At 39.4% G+C, this 22,061-nt stretch overlaps 1 protein-coding gene across 1 annotated transcript in view; it reads right to left on the reverse strand.

Annotated features, from left to right (window-relative positions):
* The window catches only part of NPAT (nuclear protein, ataxia-telangiectasia locus), a 63,529-nt gene extending 44,939 nt beyond the window's left edge, over positions 1-18,590 (reverse strand). Inside the window, exons 1-2 of the mRNA XM_006833959.1 lie at positions 18,524-18,590; positions 4,930-5,048 (exon numbers count right to left, since the gene is read on the reverse strand). Of these exons, the coding sequence (XP_006834022.1) occupies positions 4,930-5,048; positions 18,524-18,590 (186 nt within the window). The remainder of the gene's footprint in view (positions 1-4,929; positions 5,049-18,523) is intronic.
* Positions 18,591-22,061: the final 3,471 nt, after the last annotated feature.

A 22,061-nucleotide genomic window follows, 5' to 3' on the forward strand; every position in this document is an offset into this window, starting at 1 on the left:
CAGCTTCATTGCTGCTTTTCCCTCACTTCCCCTTATCGGCGATAAACGTGGTCACCAATCAGAGCAAAATTCACACAACTTTTGAAGGCTATCTTGCGTTGTTTCCAGTTTTTGACAGCTATGAATAAACTTTAGCATGTAGGTTTTTCTCTGAACATAAACTTCAATTCACTTGGCTAACTATCTGGGTTTGTGAGTGCTGGATCTCATGGTATGTTTTACTTTATAAGCAACTGACAAACTGTTTTCTAAGGGAGCAGTATACAATATGCATTCACATCAGCATTGAATGAAATTCCTACTGCTCTGCAGCCTCACCATTTAAAGCATTAAAAACAAATCTGCCAATCTATTAAGAATGTATTTGTATCTCAAACAAAAGCAAAATCTGCCAGAGTCAGTTTTGACTCACAGTGACACTATACCAGAGTAGAGCTGCGTTCTACATGGATTTTCAATAGCTGAATTTTTTAATAGTCCATTAAAACTTTCATCAGAAGTGCCTCTGCATAGATTCAAACCTCCAGTCTTTTGGTTAGCAAATGAATACACTAACCATTTGCAGCACACAAGGATTCCACTGGTAGCTGTAAAAAAAAGATGGCATCATCCATTCCTCCCACAACCTTCTCTACTTCTTATATGGGTCCAATAATCCATTCCAATGGCCACACAGAACACAAAGACAATACTCAGTTATGAGGTTTAGTTGGGAAGTTGTTGTTGTTAAGTGCCTTCAAGTCAATTCTGACCCATAGCAACCCTGAATTGGGTTTCCAAGGACCGGCTGGTGAGCTTGAACCGCCGACCTTGTGGTTCAAATCAACTTTGCGGTCCAGCATTAACCCACAGCACCACACCAGGACTCCATTAGGGAGTTAATAGGTTACAATTCAGGATCAGAAAACGCTCATGGCACAGTTGTTTCTGTCAGCTGCTGATAAATGCCCACAGGACACACCACTTCACCTAAAGGTACTCATCTCTAGATCTTTATGATTGTTGCTGTTGTTGTTAAGTGTCATCAAGTCGGTTCCTACTCATAGAGACCTTGTATAGTGCTCAAAGGAGCACCTAGTGAGCTAGAACCACCGACCTTGTGACTGAATGCTTATTGTACAGTGCCATACCAGGACTAGTTAGGAGAAATATACAATATGCACAGTGCAGTCAGATAAACACATAACTCTTCATCCTTTTTATATACACACAACAGTCCAGCCTGGACTGTCTCTTCATTTACGTGCATATATGGCCTTGGACTTCTCACAGGGTAGACCTAATAGTCCCTAGCCCCCTATCAGTCATCTTGTTTAGTTGGTCTGGCTTTTTGCCTCAGGTGACTCCAGCAGCAGCTTTTCTGTGAGCAGCAGCATAACATCTCTTATACATTCCTTCCATGCATTACAGTTAACAATAAGCAAAGTAACCATTTAAGAGTCAAGTTTCACTTCCCATGTTCTTTCCTTCTTTCTCTTACAATTCACTGTTATTTCCATGAGTCTGGGACCATTACAATGAACCCTGCTTCTGACACCAAACCATTTCTCTCACAGCACTCTCTATGAAGCAAGGTTTGATAATCTGTTGTAATGGCCACACAGAATTAATACTCACAGTTTCGGGGTTTATTAGGGAAGTTAACAGGTTATAATACAAAATCAGAAAATACTCAGAGCCCAATTGTTCCAGTCAGCTGCTGGAAAATGTCCACAGGACACACCATCCTACCATAAGCCTCAGATTGAAGGCACTTGGCTCTAACTCAGTGGGTCAGCAATTCATGCTTCCTCACTTAAGTGTCTGGAGACACATCCCACTCGACAAGTAAGCGTTTCATCCAAAGTCACTCAGCTTTACTTGTTCCATGGGCTGGGACGCCCACTGCTCTCTCTCATTCTCTGGTTCTAGGTACTGCTTCTGCTGCTCCTCTGCCACAGCTGTCTCCTGGGTCCAGGAGGTTCACTGCACGGGGATCTTAGATCTAAAAGGACATGCTCCCCTCTCCTGGCTCTGCTTCCCTAATGGTGGTGAGATTCCCCAATCTTGCTCATTTTAAACCCATGCTAGAGTTTCAAGGTTTTACAATTACAATGAACTCTGCTAACATCCACAGCCAAATGTCACCTATCAGTTTCTTCTCCCACCTTCTCTTATCCAGGCGCAGCAGTGTAGAAACGTTTGGTGGGAGTTACAGACTAAGGCTAGAAGAGATATTAGATAATTCACTACACTATAGTAGTAGCTCATTGGGATTTTAACTTGCCTTTTCTTATATTTTTTCTTTGGGGAAAAAAACAACAACAAAAAAACCCCATAGTATTTTATTGTGTTTCCAGTGAAGGATTAAACACAGCAGTTTAGGTTCCCACTCAATTTGTACACAGGTTGTTCAGTGACGTTGGTTATATACTTCACAATGTGTGAACATTCTTATTATTTCCATTCAGTTTGTTTTGTTTCCATCCATTCTCATCTATTTATTTTCAGAGCCGAATTGTTATTAACTACAAGGTGACCTCAGGTGTTAGTTTTGGTACAAGATTTGAAGAGTATCTCAGGGATTCCTCCAGTCTCACCAGCCACTCCTCAGAAACCCTACGTTGTTGTGGTTAAGTGACGTCCAGAAGGTTCTGACCCATAGCAACCCTGTATAGGGTTTCTCAGGAGCAACTGGTGAGCCTGAACCAAACAGTTCAAAAAGACCCTGAAGTTCAAACAGACTTTGCAGTCCAGCGCATTAACCCACAGTACCATACCAGGCCTCCCTGGAAACCTTATACAGGGTTGCTATGAGCTGGATTTGACTCAATACCACTTAATAAAAACAATATATTTTCTTTGGTGAATATGTTTAAATCTCTTGTCCATTAACACAAAAAATTGAAAAAAAAAAAGAAAAAAGTTTTGTATACTTGTTGAATTTTTAAGAGTTCTTTATGTATTTTTGGTACAGGTCCTTTACTGGATATGTGATTTGCAAATATTTTCTCCCAGACTATGAATTGTCACTTCATTACCTTAACAATGTCTTTTGCAAAGTTGTCAAGTTGTTAGGTGTCAGTTAAGAGTCAGTTCTGACTCATAGTAACCCTGTATAGGGTTTCTGAGGAGTGACTGGTGAGTCTGAACCTCCGACCTTGTGGTTCAAACCAACTTTATAGTACAGTGTTTTATCACACAGTGCCATACCAGGACTTGTGGAGTAGAAGTTTTTTAATTTTAATGAAGGTCAACTTACCCTCTTTTTCTTTTACAGATCATGCTTTGGTGTTGTATCTAAAACTCAACAACAAACATAAGGCAATGCAGATTTTCCTTTAGGTTTTTTCATAGAAGATTTTATATTTTTATATTTTGCATTTTGGTCTATGATCCATTTTGTTAAATTTTTTGTAAACTTTGTTAATCATGTATGGGATCTATGCAAAGCTTTTTTGTTTTTTTGCATGTTGATGTCTAATTTTTCCAACACCAATTTTTTTAAGTATATTCTTTCTCCATTGAATTACCTTTCAGCTGGCTCTATTTGTGTAGGTTGACTTCTGGACTCTCTACTGTGCTTCATTATTTTATAAGTCTAGTCTTCCATCAATATTGCTCAATTTTGATTTCTGTAGCTTTTTAGGAAGTTTAAGAATCATATAATGTGAACCACCACATTTGTTCTTCAGAATTGATTACACTAATCTAGTGTCTTTGTTTCTAAGATAAATGTCAGAATTCAGCTTGCAAAAATGCTTGCAGAAATTTTATGAGATTAAACGGGGGAAAAGTGACATCTTAACAATATTAGGTCTTTTAATCCACGGACATAGATATCTTTCTTCATTTAGTTAGAACTTTAATTTTCTTCATGTAGTTTTCAATATATAGATCTTGCACATACTTTTATTAGATTTATTACCTAAATTTTATTGTTTGGGACTATTGTAAATGATATATTTCATTTAATTTCAAATTCCAGTTGTTCATTTCCAGTATTTAAAAACAATGCACTTTCATATACTGACCTCCGATGCTGTGACCTTGCTAAATTCTAGAAGTTTTTTCAGATTCCTTTAAATTTTCTATAAGGACTATTATATTGTCTGTGAGTTTTAATTCCACTAAGGAGCCATGGTTAAAACAAAGTGAAATATTAAAATAGAATAAAATTAAAAAAATAAAAACAAAACACAATTTTAAATGTAATTTTCTTTTTTTAAGTAAAGGATTTTACTTTTAAATTTAATGTTCTTGAATAACAACAGGTTAATATGTGTAAGGGGAATTTGGTGGCTCTGCACAATAAACACTAGACTGCAAACCACAAGGCCAATGGGTTGAGCCCACCAGACACTCTGTAGGAGAAAGATGAGGCTTTCTGCTCTCTCAAAGATGTAGTTTCAGAAACCCTACCCACACACGGTCGCTATGAGTCGGAATCAACTTGAAAAAACTTAATAACAACAACAATATGCATAAATCTGTGGAGTCAAGTATCCTCATAAAATAATTTCATTTTAGAATATTTCTATTATGCATCAAGTAATGCTCTGCTGGCATAGTGATATTTAAAAAATGGATGTTAATCAGACTCCGAAACACCTGTTACATATTTGTCAGAAGCAAGCAACCAGTTATAGAATAAAAAAAAAAAAAAAAAAAGCTCTAAGTGCAAGAAGCAGTGAAACAAATCAGAGATGAGGGGGTCTCATTTTGAAACTGATTCTCCGAGGAAAGTTATTACTCACTGAATAGCTTTGGCATAAATATGTGAAGGGAAAGAACAGGTGGCTTTCTATTGGGTCTTTTCAGTCATGCATGAAGACAAACATCAAACTTCCCCCCATTCTGACTTTTCTGATAAGCTTATTTTAAGACTGTTTATAGACTGTTATGTTGCTCAATTATGAAGTATTTCCCGTTAAGGAACAAATAACTCACCAGTAAGCAGGCTGGAATAAAACCTTCATCTGTGCAGTGTTCTGCATATTCTTTCAGATTTGAACTTTCCAAAATAAAAGTCTGGCAGGTAGAAGTGAGGTTTTCTTGTTGTAAGTAACCTAAATGAAGAGTAACAGTTTAGGTAAAGTCAATTCAATAATTTTTATAAAATTGCTGTTGGAAGTCCTAGAGTAGAAACCAATTTCATGGAGGAGCCTCAGCTGAAAGTGCTATTATTAAGCAGGCTTGCCCTGGTATGTCATGTTGCACTACAAAGTTGTTGTGGTTGTTAAAGCGCCATCGAGTTGCTTCCGACTCATAGCAACCCAAGTAGGGTTTCTGAGCAGCAACTGGTGAGTTCTGAACCGCTCGCTGACCTTGAGGTTCAAACCAACATTGTGTCCAGTGCTTATCCTACAGCACCACACCAACACCAGGGCTCCAACAGAAAGTAGAATTCAGAGGTGGTCCTTTGATATGAAACAACTAGAAAAATAAGGTGTTTGATATAGTGTGATTACTTCACAGTAGTACTTTTGTGAAAACTAGTCTTTACTAGTTGTTTTAATAATAGCACAGTGGCTCTGTAGGTTAAGCCCTAGACTGCTAACCACAAGGTAAGCAGTTCGAGCTCAACAGCCATTCCTTGGGAGAAAGATTAAGCTTTCTGCTTCTGCAAAGATTTACAGTCTTTGAAACCCTATGCAGAGTCATTATGAGTGAAAAGTGGCTCGACAGCACTTAATAACAACAAATATTGACTAGATTGCTCCTGGAAACCCTATACAAGGTTGCTATGAGTCGGAATTGACTTGACAGAACTCAACAGGTTAATATCTGGTGTTCTCTCACTCACTGGATAACGAAAAATCTGTTTCTCCCACCAAGGCTATTAATTTGTTGAAGTAAAAAGTGAACTCCTTTTCTGATTTTTAATTTCTGGCCTTCAAGAATCAAAGTCCTACTATTTGAAGAAGAACTTAATATTCATGTCTAACATTTATGGAGCAATGTTCTATATCAGTGCTTAATACTCTCACACATAAAATCTTTTTTTTTTTTTAAGGTTTTTATTGTGGATTGAGTAAAGGTTTTCAGGGCACATCATCGGTTTCACATTCAAACATTCATATACCTTGTTTCATTACATTGATTATAATCCCCTCCACATACCATCAGTTAACAGAGTTTCTCTCTATCCTCTTTAGCTTTTTTTTTGGGAGAAACTTTGCCTTTTTGGAATTTACAGTCTCGGCTTTTAGGGAAGGTTTTTACATTTAGTGGGTATCCAGGGCTCATGTATGGAATTACTAACCAGCATAACTGAATAATCAGATAAGGGACATTTTGCCATGTCTGCTAGGTGGCTAAAGTCTGATCCTCAGAGCCTATGGTTTGGACGGTCCACATAAAATCTTTTATTTGTCCTCACAGTCTATACCTGTTTTTGTGTTTCTTAGGATTACTGGGGTTTAACTAACCAAATACCACAACCAGTCGTATTATTATCAAAAGAGCGCTGAATACGATATCATGAGGCCATTTTCTTATGTTCCCTGTTAAAATAAACATTGGAGCTATGGAAAAATTACTTCACTTCTTCAAGACTCACTTTTCTTACCCATGATGTATCAGACTTGCCTTCACTTTGGGAGCAAATCTGGTCACCTTACTTCCTTGTACAAAGCCCTAAATCACCTCCCACAGTGCTCACTCTGAACTTCTGTTTTGACTGACATCACAAAGAATGGTAGATTAAGGATCTTGGACAATCATCTCCTTAATGTAAAAAGAACACTGGCAAAAATGTTCAAAACCAAGAACTTCGGGAATTAATCAAAGGCTTGTAACAACTGGGGAACATTTATTCAAGAAAAATAGATCAATTTTGGTAAGATTAGTAATCTCAGCAGCATTTTAACTTGCCTTATTCGCACATCTGTCTCCCAGCTGACAGCCATTTAAACACTCCTGATGATGGTGAAAACCACTAGCCAAACAGTCACTGGAGGGGTCAGATGATAGTGGAAGGTTTTCAAGCCCTATTTCCGAAGAACTGTTGTTCCTTAGAACACTACACTTGCATGGGTTATCTTTATTTGACCTGAATCCCACTAAGGCGGGGTGGGGGGTGGGGAAGAGGAGGCATTTGCTGAAAACAAAGTGACAATTGTTAACACTTTTGCTACATGAAGTGAACTGTTGGGGAAACCAATAAGCTAACCAAAAAGATTACATGGAGAAATAGGAGAATGAGCTGTTCACATGGACATATAACTTTGATAGATGGTTTTATTTTATTTAAAGTGCTGACATGTTCCTATGATACTACAAGGTCCTATGCATGTGTAGGGCTGTGCACATTCTGAAGAGGCTCGAAGTTCTCACCTATAGCTCACATTAAGCTGTTAGTTACCTGGGCAGAGTGTTGATGGTGTACTTCAACAACACTGGAGAAAGAGTTCCTTAACAAACGCTGGGGGATATATTGATTCAGGATTTAAAGAAGTCAATGTCCAGTTATTAGCTGACCACTGAGCTAACCAAGGAGCCTTGGTGTGACACTGTAGGATAAGCCAATTACAACGCTGGCTGGTCAAACCCATGAACTATGCCTTGGAAACCCTATACAGGGTTGCTGGGAGTTGGAATTCACTTGACAGCACTTAACAAAAAATAACAAGCTAACCAAACAGCTTCCGCAGACAGCATGACAAAGAATGCAGACTTTATAGTATTAGTTTAGGAAATGCACTGTGCAAACAGAAACACCTGAAACAACAAAAAACTCTGAAGAGGAAAAAGAATTTGATCTCCAGAGCGGCCACACTACATTACTTACACTGTCCAAACTCACCAAAAGTCATGACACATGCAGAGAAACAAGTATGACCCATAAACAAGTCATAAAACAGGCAGTCAATAGAAACTGTCTCTGAAGACAGACAACGATTTAAAATCAACTATTTTAAATATGTTCAAAGAACTGTAGGAAATTATAAGAACGATACCTCATCAAATAGAGAATAGAAATAAGGAGATAATTGCTTAAAAAAAAAAAAAATAAATAATAAAAAGAACCAAGTAGAAATACTGGAGGTGAAAAATTCAGTAACTGAAATGAAAAATTCACTAGAGGAGTTCAACAGTAGATTTGAAGAGGTCGTAGAATCGGTGAATTGTTTAATAGGTCAGTGATATCGTCTAGGCTGAGGAAAAGAAAGAAACAAAAAAAGTGAACAGAGCCTCAGAGATCTGTGGTACACCATTAAGCATAAGCCTAAAAGAAATCTCAAGGAGAAAAGAGATTGAAAAAAATAAATAAATAAAAAGAACATGTGAATAAAAAATGCCTTGTTATTGTTGTTAAGTGTGGTCAAGTCGGTTCCGACCCATAGTGACCCTGTACAGGATTTCCGAGGCTGTACATCTTTACAGGAGCAGAAAGCCTCATCTTTCTCCCGCGGAGCGTCTGGTAGTTTCGAACTGCTGACCTTGCAGTTCGCAGCCTGATTCGTAACAACTACGCTACCAGAGCTCCTAAAATGCCTTAGAACTCCCCAAATTTGGTGAAAAACATTGAACATAAGTAAGCAGGGTTAATTCAAAAGGATCCACACCTAGACAAATCATAATCAAACTGTTAAAAGACAAAGAATCTTGAAAACAGAAAAATGACTCATCACATATAAGGAATTAACACCTCAATATGATTAAGTTGAATACTCATAACTAACCATGGAGATTAGAGATAGGGAGATGACATTTAAGTTAGTGTGTTTGCACACACACATGAATGGAGTAGAAAGGACGGACCAAAATAACAACAAAAAACCCATATATCAAAAATTCTATATCCAGAACAATTCTCCTTTAAAATGAAATCAAGGCATTGTCAGCTACATAAAAACTGAGAAAATTTGTTGCTAGCAAAACTGCTCTACAAAAAACTTTAAAAGAAGGTCTTCAGGGTGAAATGAAAAGATACTCGACAGTAACTGAAATTCACATGAAAAAATAACTAGTATCAGTAAAGATAACTATACAGGTTAAATATAATAGTATAAATGTTTTCTTTGTAACACTTTCTCTCCTCTGCTTTAAAAAAACCCCACAAGGATATGATTATAAATGTTTTACATGTATAAGGGTATGTAATTTTTATGAAAACAAAGGATAGAGGAGAAAAGGAACTAAACTTTTACATGCTATTGAAATTAAATTGGTATTAACCTAAATTTCTTGCTGTTGTTGTTATGTGCCTTGTACAGGGTTCTGACTCATAGCAACCTTGTACAGGGTTTCTGAGGAGCGGCTGATGAGCTTGAACCGCTGACTTTGTGGTTAAAACCAACCTTGTGATCCAGCGCATTACCCTGCAGTACCATGCCAGGAAATCCTAATCCAAACTAGATAGTTGCAAATACAAACTAGATTGTTGTAATCTCCAGAGCAATCTGTAAGAAAATAATTTAAAAATATAAAACAAAGGACATGAAAATAGAACTAAAATTGTAACTAAAGACAAGCCTCTGTCCAAGGACAATGTTTAGCAGCAGAAATAAAAAGAAATCAAAATGGGACATAAGTATGACAGGAGGAAAAAAAATGAACTAGAAAACAGAAAAACAACAAAGAGTATCTATGAAACAAAATTCAACTGATTTTCAGTAAAGGCACCAAAACAACCTAATGCGTAAACTGTCTTTTCAGTATCTAGTTCTGGGACAAATGATTATTCATATGCAAAAAAGATGAAGGTAGAATGTTACTTCATATCATATACAAAAAATTATTCAAAATAAATCAAAGACCTAAATGTACAGAGAAAAACTGTTTCTGCTAACTACTGATATAAAGAAAAACAAGGACACAAATGAAAAAATAGTGCTTTGGCTCACAGGAAAGCATTTAGACACCCAAAGAAAGCTTTTATTTTAGACACTCCTACTTCATTAGTGGTTACGAATCGGGTTGCAAGCCTCAAGATCAGCAGTTCGAAACTACCAGCTATTCCACGGGAGAAAGATGAGGCTTTCTGCTCCCGTCAAGATTTACAGCCTCGGAAACCCTGTACAGGGTTGCTATGAGTCGGAATCTACTCGACAGCACATAACCATCACCACCACCACAATATTCAGGGAGCTCTGGTAGCGTAGTGGTTACAGGCTGCGAACTGCATGGTCAGCAGTTTGAAACTACCAGCTGTTCTGTGGGAGAAAGATGAGGCTTTCTGCTCCCATAAAGATTTACAGCCTCGGAAACCTTGTGCAGGGTTGCTATGAGTCGGAAACGACTCCACGCACATAACAACAACTTCAATATTCACATCATGGAACATGACACATTAGATGTAAACTTTAAAAATAAATAAATAAACTGCTATTTTTCCTTCCTATTTTGTGAAACTATATAGCCAGATGAATTGAAATCATTTTTATGATGGTTAACTTTCTGACAGTTATGTTATTTGGAATAAATGAGGCAGCTACTACTAAGCTTTGGTGAATAGAGAAATTCGAAACGAACAAACACTAAGATCACCCTGGAATCAAGGCAATTTTGGCTTTTTCTTCACATGCTTCAAGGTTTAGATGGAAGATCCCAAATAAAGTTTCTTTTCATTTTGAAGTTTTAAAAGTACTAATCACCCCCACAGAATTCCTTGGGTGGTGAAACAGTTAACAAGCTCAGCTGCTAACTGAATAGTCTGAGGTTTGAGTTCATCCAGAGGGGCCTCAGAAGAAAGACCTGGCAGGCTATTTCTGAAAAATCAGGCATTGAAAACACTGTGCAGCACAGATCTGCTCTGCCACACACAGGATGTACATCTATAGCAACTGGTTTTATTCGTCCCATATATGCTTACAAAATCACTTGGGATTTCTAACATGGTTGTTAGGCATTGTCTTAGAGTTGAAAGCATAATAATCCCATGTGATAGAGAACTGCCCTCTCTGGGTTTTCTAGTCTACAATTCTTTATACGACTAGATTACCTGGTCTTTTTTCCTGATGTTCTACTGATGGATTCGAACTGCTAACCTTTTGGTTCATAGTTGAGCATTGTGCTAACTGTGCTCCTGCCAACCCAATGTTAGTATGGTATCCAATACTTTAAAGTCGGTTCACTTTCCTCTAGTTCATGCATTATCAAATGATATGAATTATTTTCACCACCCAGGGAATTCTTGAAAATATACTGTACCAGGGGGAGAAAATTGGTTCTTGGGGATTGAGGGAAGGCAAAAAAAAAATTCTAACTATTTATATGTGTCAATTCCAGATGTTGTTTTTGTTGCCAAGTGCTGTTGAATCGGTTCTAACTCACAATGACCCCGTATAGGGTTTTCCACAGAGTGGCTGGTGAATTTGAACCATCAACCTTGGGGTCTAGTCTTTATACCATAGTGCCAGATTAGGACTCCAGATACACATCAATAAATATGCAGTATATAATAAAGAACATGGCGTTAAGATTGGAGGAAGACTTATTAATAACCTATGATAGGCAGATGATATACACATGTTTGCTGCAAGAGAAGAGAGCTCAAAATACTGATGAAGGTCAAATACCACATCCTTCAGTATGGATTGCACCTCAGTGTAAAACCAACCAAAAATCTTCACAACTGGACAGTAAATAATATGATAAATGGAGAAAAGATTCAAGTTTTCAAACACTTATTTTTGCTTGGGTCCACAATCAACACTCATGGAAGCAGCAGTCAAGAAATTAAACGATGTATTGGATTAGACAAATCTGCTACACAAGACCTCTTTAAAATGTTCAAGAGCAGAGATGCCAGCTTGAGGACTAAGGTGTGCCTAACCCAAGCCATGGTGTTTTCAATAGTCTCATATGCATATAAAAGTTGGAAAAATTAAGGTAGAAGAATTAGACGCATTTGAGTTGTGGTGTTGGAGAATATTAAATGTACCATGGAGTGTCAGAACAAACAAATCTGTGTTGGAAGAAGTACAGCCAGAATGCTCCTGAGAAGTGAGGATGTCAAGGCTTTGTTTCTCATATTTCCAACATGTTATCAGGAGGATCCAGGGCCTGGAGAAGGACAACATGCTTGGTAAAATGGAGGGTGAGCAAAAGAGACTCCCAATAAGATGGACTGGCACAGTGGCAGTAGCAATGGACTCCAGTGTAGTAACAACTGTGACCACGGCGCAGGACCAGGCATGTGGTTGGTTCTACTGTACATAAGGTTGCTATGAGTGGGGTCCGACTTGATGGCACCTAACAACATTTTCACCATTAAAATCTGATATGGAATGATGCAACAATTAGGAAAAAAATATCTAGAAAGATTTATTATGGGAAAAAAAAAAAAAAAAGGTTGAGAAACACTGCCCTGATGGGCTATTTGGTATTGTTAAGAGCTGTGGAGTCGGTTCCAACGCATACTGACACTACATAGGGTTACTGAGGAGTGGCTGGTGGGTTTGAAGCACAAACCTTGTGGTTAGCAGTTCAGTGCTTATCCTATAGTATCATACTAGGATGTAGTGATATACAATTAACTATTTCATAGATCAAATAGTTCATACCATCAGACATTATACTTTTATTTACAGCTATGTGCTGCATAGTATCCATTCTGAAATTTCCAACCACATATGTACCCCAAGGTGTAAACAGCAGAGTGGTGTGGTCTGGGCTGAGGTGGTAGCTCCTGCAGTTGTGGGAGCAAAAAAGGCAGCTAGCAGAGGAGACAGAGGTGAGGCAGGTGAGGGTCAAAGTGAGAGGCAGTTTGGAAATGGACAGAAGGTAAGAAAGAGGAAGGGAACTGCTAACATGCCTTGGGGCAGTGGCACAGAAGCAGTGCAGATCTAGGGCCAGTTCTGAGTGCCTCTCTCCTGTATGTAAAATGGTGTCCACACAATATCCAAGTCACATAGCATCCTATTTCACAAAACATATTGTGGATGATAAGTGATGCATACTTATACTACACAGGCAGCTCCCCAGTTATGAACGATCCACTCACAGAGAGTCCCAGCTCAACTGGTGACCTTGTGATTACCAGTTCCGTGCTGATCCTACAGTGCCACACCAGGAGTCCTACTCACAACAAATGCTTCATCACAATCATCTTCACTTGCTGCCCCTATGGTTTTTAAATCATCATTGAAAAGTCTTCAAGGCTTTTTTAATATTAAATGTAAGGCTAAGTAAGGTTGGTTGATCAAACCTACCAGCTGCTCCTCGGAAACCTTATACAGGGTTGCTATGAGTCAGAATCAACTCGATGGCACTTAACAACAACAAATAAGAACTAATCAACAAATTCTTAAACACAGGAATATATCTTGCTTGTAACCCAGGCACTGCCTATACACTAAAATGTTATCTCTGTTAAAAGGCTAGAATACTAGTCCAAAGGACCAATGGACCATGTAGACTACAGCCATGACAATAAGACCAAAGTTCATACCCAGCTACCATTGCTGACCCATACTAAAGAGATCACAATAGGAGATATTGTACAGAGTTAGAAAACGATAATAAAACTCAAAAACATTAAAAAAAAAAAACAAAAAACCCCCAAACAACCCAAAAACCCAAGCTTACTGGACTGACAGATTTGTGGCAATTTATGTAGAGCAAATCAGTCAGTGCCATTTTTCTAGCACCATGTGTTTACTTATGTCTCTGTGCCACATTCTGGTCATCTTCAAAATATTTCAAACTTTTTTTTAGAATGCTGTTGTAGACTAGGTATCTTGAGTATGGTGCTGCAGGATAAGCACTGGATTGCTAACTTAAAAGTTGGTAGTCCAAACCCACCAGCTGCTCCTAGGAAACCCTACAAGAGTTGCTCTAAGACAAAACTTACTCATCGGCACTCAACAGCATCAGAATTGCACACTTAATAGACTGTCGTATAGTGTAAGCATAACTTTTATATGCAGTCAAACTAAAAAACGTATGTGACTTCCTTTAAGGCAATATTCATTTTACTGCGGAGGATACCTGTGCAAGGCATATCTGTAATGAATAACAAAACTGACTTAAGGGGAAACAACTGAAAAGGAGAAGAAAAAAAAATCCTAACTGTATCCAAATTTAAGGATGTGGGATGAAAGAATCTGTCCTCTCTTCTATTTGTTCAGAGGACAAGACAACAAGAGAACTCTGATGAAGGCAAGAGATAGTAAAGTCTCTCTGGAATCAGGGTAGGTTTAGTAGGACATCTATATTCCTCTGGACTGTGCACTACATCACAGATCCTTTGACAAGTGCACACCATTTACAATGCCCAAAACATAGTATATGTGCGAATATGGCAACATCCAGGTAATCCCTTTCCATAGATGTAGTTGATTTGATTTCTGTGTATTCCATCTGGCAAGATCTATGGGTATAGCTGCAGTTTATATTGTTGAAAAAAGGTATCTGCAATAAGTCGTTGTTGTTGTTGAGTGCCGCAATTATCAACGCATCTTGATAATTTCTTATCATGTTTTTGGATACATTTAACCCCTTTCGAACTGCAAATGTTGGTAGAAAGCTTGAATTTCGTATTTTTGGTATTAGTGGTTGGTGTCTAAAGTTGAATTAGCAGTCCCATAAACTGGTCTTCTTATGGCTATTTTCCTATCACTGACAGCATTGTACCTCAGGCTAGGTACTAAGAAGATCCTTTTGATGATGAATGTGATACTATGCATTACTCTTTGTCATTTCTGACATTGATGAAGTGAGTGTCCAATTCCAAATGGCAAATACTAGTCCATTTCAGCACAATAATGCTTGGGAGATAGACCTTTGTGTGTTCCATTTAATTTCTGATAACTTCAAATCTTTTTAGGTACATACTTTGTAACTCCATATCCTGTTTACTCATGGATGTCTGCAGTTGTTTCTTACTTTGGGTTGTTCACTACCAGCAAATGAAGGTCCCCAAAAGCTCTGGTCCATCTACAACATTAAGGTCAACTGAGAAGGCAGCTCTTTCCCAGTCATATTTTGAGTAACTTCCAACCTGAGGGGCGTATCTAACAATGTCATGTTGCTATTTATATGGTTTGCACTGCCCAGTTTTGTTGAAGTAGACTGCCAGGTCCCTCTTCCACGTCTGTAAGCTGTGCTGAAACCTATACACCATAAGTGACCCTGTGGTATTTGAAATAACTGACAGTCTAGTTTCCAGCATGACAGCAACATGTGAGCTACCATAATACAACAAACTGGTTGCCTAAAAGCAATAAGCAACAACTTGATGCTGTTCTGGTCTGTGTAATATTTAAGAAATTCCAGGAAGGCAACAATTGGTTATTTGACTAACATGGGATGTTTCGGTGGAGTAGTGACATCACAACTCAGAGAGGTATTAAGAATGAAAGGTAGACAGAATAGCAGAACAAGTACGCGCATTATTCTTTTTTTACAACTGGTAAGACATTTGGAATATAGCAGGTGCTGTTGGAAGGAGCTCTGGTAGCACAGTGGTAACAACTTGGGTTGCTAACCTCAAGGTCAGCAGTTCAAAAATACCAGTCATTCTGCGGGAGAAAGAAGAGTTTTTTTTGCTCCCATAAAGATTTACAGCCTCGGAAACCCTATAAAGGGTCGCTCTGAGTTGAAAACCAACTCCACAGCACACCACCACCATCACCACCAGTTGCCATTGGGAGTGCCAGTATGGAGCTATAGGATAAAGTGCTGGACTGCTAACTGCAAGGTTGATGGTTTAAACCTTTCATAGCAACTCTTTATAGGGTTTCCCAGCTGCTCCTGGGAAACCCCATAAAGCGCTGCTATAAATTGGAATTGACCTGATGGCACTCAGCAACATGAGCTATAAGGTACGCATTAAATTGCTAACCACAAGATCAGCAGTGTAAACCCACCAATTATTTTTCAGGACAAAGATGAGGCTTTCTGCTCCTGTAAAGATTTACAGCCTTGGAAACCCTATGCAGGGTCACTATGATTTGGAATAGAAATGATGGCAGTGTGTCTGGGTCTGGATCCATGCCTTCAAAGATTTTCTGAAAAAACATTAGGGAAAAACAGCACTGATAATGAGAGGGAATGATGAGAAAGAATTACTGATGGGATAAAGAATTGTGAGCAAATATTGAAAACTGTTAAAATTTTAAGTCCCTAAGTTTTGGAATGAGAGACTTTTATGTGTTATATGGAAAGAATTCCAAAATATAATGCTAAATGAGAAAAGCAAGAACAATGAGTGTGGGGAACCTTCCCTTTGTGGAGTCTGTATCAATATAAGGGGGCCTCAAAAAGATCATGAAGAAATGGTTATTAAAAGATGATGAATTTTTCACAAACTTTTGAAGCTCACTCATAGCTCCTTTTGCAGTTTGAAGGCTTTTTAAGCAAGTACACAACGGTTTTGACGTTTAAGATAGAAAAAGTACCATCAATGTTTTAGAAGACTGCTGTAACAACAGTAAGATGAATTGTAAAAAAGATAGCTATATGAGAAGCTAAGACAAAGCTCCCAGTGAGAAGTGTTGTGTTAAGTGTCAAGTCGATTCCGACCCATAGCGACCCTGTATAGGGTTTCCGAGGAGCAGTTGGTGAGCTTGAACTGCCAACCTTGCAGTTCAAACGGCTTTTGCAGTCTGGCGCATCAATCCACAGCACCATAGGAAATGCATATTGCCAGGAGTGGTGACAGTAAAAATAAAATGTGGATGACAAAGAAGGGCATCTCTTTTGGGAGAAGGAATACTCATAAGCTGGTGAGAATATTCTTAACTAGATAATTAGGTCACTTTCCTAAGATCAGCACAGTTATCAACTAAGAGATGATTATGTCCACTCCCCAAATATATCGGCAATGTCTGGAAATATTTTTCAATGCCAGAACTGGAGGAAGGGTACTGTTACCAGAATTCAAGGGTTGAGGCCAGGGATGCTGCTAAACATCCCATAACATATAGGATAGCTCCCCCATTGAAAAAGAATTTTCTGGCTCAAAAGGTCACTGGTGCCAAGATCGAAAAGCGCTATTTTAGAGTATGGTCACTGATTCAACTGGATTGTCAAACTACCCAACTCAAAATTCTTACACAAATAATATGCAACTAAGAAGAACAAGGAACTCTGGTAACGCAGTGGTTACGAGTTGGGCTGCCAACCGAAAAGTCAGCAGTTAGAAACTACCAGCTGTTCTGTGGGAGAAAGATGAGGTGTTCTGCTCCCGTAAAGATTTACAGCCTTGGAAACCCTATGCAGGGTCACTATGAGTCGGAACTGACTCCATGGTACTTAACAACAACAAAGAAGAACAAAGTGTCAGGGTATACCCTGAAAATCCACTTTTGTTGGTTTACATCAACTTAATAAATTTAACTTGAGCTTTCTACCAAAGATAGACATTCATTAGCTATGTTGATACTTGAGTCTGATAAAGTGGGTGAATAAATACTAACGAAATAGTAACTGAATATTAAACTTATAAGGCATAAAATTCTCCAAAATTGGGTGATAGAATCCATTTCCGCTTAATGTGTCCTACAAAATGTGCTTCTCAAGAACCCAGAAATGGAACAACCAGAACTGAAATAAGAACGCCTACATATTATGAAGAAGTCCTGATGTGGAGCTGTGGGTTAATGCACCAGACTGCCACAGTCGTTTGAACCAGAAGGCAACTGGTTCAAACTTACCAGCTGCTCCTCAGAAACCCTACACAGGGTCACTATGGGTAGGAACTGACTCAACAGCACGTAACAACAACATACTATGAAAACTGTAACCAATGTCACTGAACAATTTGTGTAGAAACTACTGAATATGAACAGAAACTGCTGTACAAACCTTCAACAAAAACAGCATAAACTTTTAAAAAAGAACACCTTGTTTTTTGGAGAGAGCTGAGTATGTAAGAAAAGGAAGAAGACAGATGGGTTTTTCTAACAATAAAATAATGGCTGAGAATACTACCCGAGGTTTCTGCATAAATGTTTAAAAATATGTGTAAGGATATCGCATGTGAGGTCTGTAAATCACTAGCCCAGGTTTTGAGCTTTGTGTAGCTCATGTTCACCGCAGTTCTCCGTTCTTGAAAAACACAAACAACAAAACCCATTTATTTACCCACAGAGACAATAGACCCAGACAGACAACTGATCTATACTATTAATCTCTCTTCAAATGACTTTGAACGGATCAGTTCCCCATTGACCCACTGCTGAAATTTTGCATTTTCACCCCAGATGTACTTAATCAGAATCTGTATTTTCACAAGATCCCTATAATCTCCAAGGACATTGTTAAAATGTGGATTCGGGTTCAGTACATATGGAGAAGCTAGGCAAATTCTCCGCAAGGGGTTGACTCCAGAAAAGAAATGGTTCCAAGTCCTGGAATAATACTAACAAGCAAATGAAAAACTGGAAGGTTTAAATTCCTTTCTGAAATTTTCTTTTGTTTATCAAAGGAGAAGGCACCACTGCTGTTTTAAAACATGCATCTGGCATTTCAAATCTCTACACCGGACGACTGACTTGTGGGAGAAGGAAAAGGGGGAGAATCACCCCTACAACTCCCAAATTTATAGTTTTGAAGGAGAGTTATGTGAAGGGCGTTAGGAAGGTCTTTCTACAAACTGGGTGACTGGGAAAGTCCACATTTCTCTTGCGATCAAGGTTGAAGACGCGCAGTGCGCCCATCACGCAGACAACTCCCTTTCAGGGGTCCCAATTAAGTGTTCAGGCCTGACTTTCTCTTCGAATCCGCGCCCCTGGTTATGTTCCACCCCGTGTTTCTCTTTAGCTCTCATCTCATAGACAGCCTCTGAGGAGTGGAGCATCCACATAGAGAATTAAACTGTCCTAAACCTTTGGATGAAGAAGAATCATCGAGTCTGAACTTGTGGGCGGGAGGCAAAATCCTCAAAGCGTCCCCGCCCAGGGGGAAAACCTTTGGCCCCAAAGGTCCTTCCGTCCCACTCTGTCTGATCCAATATCTTCTTTCCCGCAACCGCACTTACCCAAAACCAGCCGGGCTACATCCGAAGGTAACAACATGATCAAAGTCGCAGAAGGAATCACAATAAGAAACAGGAAAAAGGTAAAGGCAAACACAGCGACAGCTACTCCGCCGCATCTCCCGGTTCCAGCGGCGGCACTGAACCCGCGACAATTTGTCCCGCCTCTTTTGCTCCACGCCAGCCAATCGCTTCCACAAGAGAAAGAAAGGCGCCGAAATGAAACCCGCCTCCGTTCTCCTTGAATTGTCGTCATTTCCGCTCTGGTATTTGGAGAGGTGGGGCAGACGAGGACGAGGAGGTGGGGTGCAAACGCAAGAACCCGTGCCAGACAGTGAGCATCAATTGCAAGGTCTCTTTCCATTGGTGGAAAGGAAGGCGCAGGCGCATTTCCTCGGTGCAGGCGAATGTTTTGGGAGTGTGTGTGTTTTCAGTGAAGGAAAGCGTGTGATATTTGGCGCGCATGGGCAGATTGTGCGCCCACATCGGCTTGGCCTGGTATCTTCCTCGCGAGATGGACGCTGGTGCGGTCACGCCGAGTTTGAACCGGAAGCGGGAATAGGTAAATGGATAACGGATCGAAGGAACTGCGGCCACGGGGGGAGGAGAGAGGATCCTGGATTTGGGCAACAGCCACAGCTGTTTCTTGCAATACCACTTTGGCCGCTGTTCGTTTATAGTCCAGGGGTTAGGGGCGCAGAAGCATGGTTTTGGCTTGTGCGGTGGGGAATTCATTCTTTTCCTATCCATCTGCTCTCACCCCCAGATGCACAACCTCACACACTTACCCAAAGCAGCTCTTTAGGCCCCTCGTTTCACCCCATTCTTCTTCATATCGGGCTTCTACCCCCCTAGCGGATTTCACCACAAATCTCTGTGAGTCCCCTTCACCTGTCTCTTTAATGTCGAGATTTAACTAGTTGACATGACTAATCACCTTTTTCTCTACTAATTATTACTTCCATCCAGCGGGCAGTTATTGAGACCTAAATGACAGTCTCGTGGTTAAAGAACGTGGGCTCTAGAATCACTGCTTGTGTTCGAGTTCTGCTTTGTGGTTTTGCTTTGCTTTTTCTTGTGAAGGTAAATTAAATAATCCATTCCTGTGGATATTTCATGAGAGTCAGCTGCTAATTTTACCGGGGACAGTTATTATAGGTCAAGGTGGTAATGTGATTTAAGAATATTGTAATGGTGGTTGTTGTTAAGTGCCATCGAGTCGGTTCCGACCCTTAGCGACCCTGTACAGCCGCGGAGCGGCTGGTGAGCTTGAACCGCTGATCTTGCAGTTCAAGCCGATTTTACAGTCCGGTGGATTAGCCCACAGCGCTACACCCAGACTCGTGGTGGTGGCGGAATTGAATGAGGTTTAGTGGAAACGGCTTGGAAAAATTAAATCAGTCTGTGGTGAGACCTTGCAGTGTCTGAATTGCCTTTGGAGGATGGAAGGAGCCGTCCAGACAGAAGAAAAATTGCCTGCAAAGCTACGAAAGTGTTGATGAAGGTTCCCTAAGTACAAGAAACCTGATATGGAATGAAATAGATATGAGAGTCTTCAATATATTGAAGTCATAGAATGGATGCAATCACATTGAAAGAACATAGAGTGTGAAGTAAGGAGATCAGGATGTTCTTTCAGATGGGTTGGAAAAAGAACCACCCATCAAAAAAGCAAATGATGAAACAGAAAGGAAGAGAATAATGATGATTGCTAATACTTATTGACCATTTGCTGTGTTCCAGGCACTGTCTTAAACGTGCATGAACCCTTACAACAGCTCTTTGAGGTAGGTACTATTACTGTTTCTTATTTTTATCATTAAGAAAACAGGTTTAAAGAGAGTAGCTAATTAACTAAAATTATACAATTTGTGGATGACAGAGCCAGAATTCCAAAAACATAATCTGATTACAGAACTCACTCTCTTAACCACTAGAAAAGGACGGTATGGCAAGGACAGAATTATTCTAGAAAGGTGATGGTGGTGGTAGTGTGCGTGCTATGGAGTTGGTCCCAACTCGTAGCAACCCTGTATAGGGTTTCCTAGGCTGTAAATCTGGGAAAAGAAAGCCTCATCGTTCTCCCATGGTCTAGAAAGATGTTGTTGTTGTTAGGTGCCATCGAGTCAGTACGGACTCATAGTGACCTTATGCACAGCAGAACGAAACACAGCCCGACCCTGGGCCAACCTCACTATTGCCACGTTTAAGTCCATCAGTACTGCCACTTGGCCAATCCATCTTGTTGGGGGGGGTCTTCCTCTTTTTCTCTGACCCTCCACCTTAGCAAATATGATATCCTTCTCCAGCGACTGGTCCCTCCTGAAAATATGTCCTAAGTATGAGAGACAAAGTTTGGCCATTTTGATTATTTGCTCAGCATACAGGTTGACTAAGTATGGTGAGAGAATACAACCCTGTCGCACACCTTTCTTAATTTTAAACTGTTCAATGTTTCCATGTTCTGTTTTAACAACTGATTCTTGGTCCAGGTACAGAGTCCTCATGAGCACAATTAAGTGTACCGGAATACTCATACTTCGTAATGTTGTCCACAGTTTGTCAGGATCCATACAATCGAAAGCCTTTGCGTGTTGCAAACCACAAGGTCGGCAGTTTAAATCTTCTTAGGCTGCTCTTTGGAAATCCTGTAAAGAGTTGCAATAAATCGGAACTGACTTGAAGGTGCTTAACAACAGCAAGCAATGGTTGTATACATTATTTCCAAATTCTACAAAAAGAACAACTTGGTTGAGATCTAACAAGGAACACTGGATTTGCCAATTCAGTCTGTAAAGTAAGGAATATGTATAGTTCCTGTTGAATTTAAGAAGTGAAACTAGATGGCTCAGGATTAATGTATGAACGAAGTTCCACTTTATCTGGTGGTAATCTTATTTAATTTAACTCTCCAGTCCCTCTGGCCTTTCAGTTTCTCCAGCATACAACCTCCTTTCTATCTTGGGACCCCTGAACTATGGTATTCTTCTTCCCTGAAACTTTGGTACACTTATTTTTACTATAATTGGCACCAGTTCTTTTAGATCTCATGTTAATATTATAGCTGCTTTTAAGAGTTGTTCCCTGACAATTTATCTAAAATGATCCTCTCTACATATATTTTTCATTAATGTAATTTTGTTTCCTTTGAGGC

This window comes from Chrysochloris asiatica, unplaced genomic scaffold (genome assembly GCF_000296735.1).
Source record: "Chrysochloris asiatica unplaced genomic scaffold, ChrAsi1.0 scaffold00008, whole genome shotgun sequence".
Lineage (NCBI taxonomy): Eukaryota > Metazoa > Chordata > Mammalia > Afrosoricida > Chrysochloridae > Chrysochloris > Chrysochloris asiatica.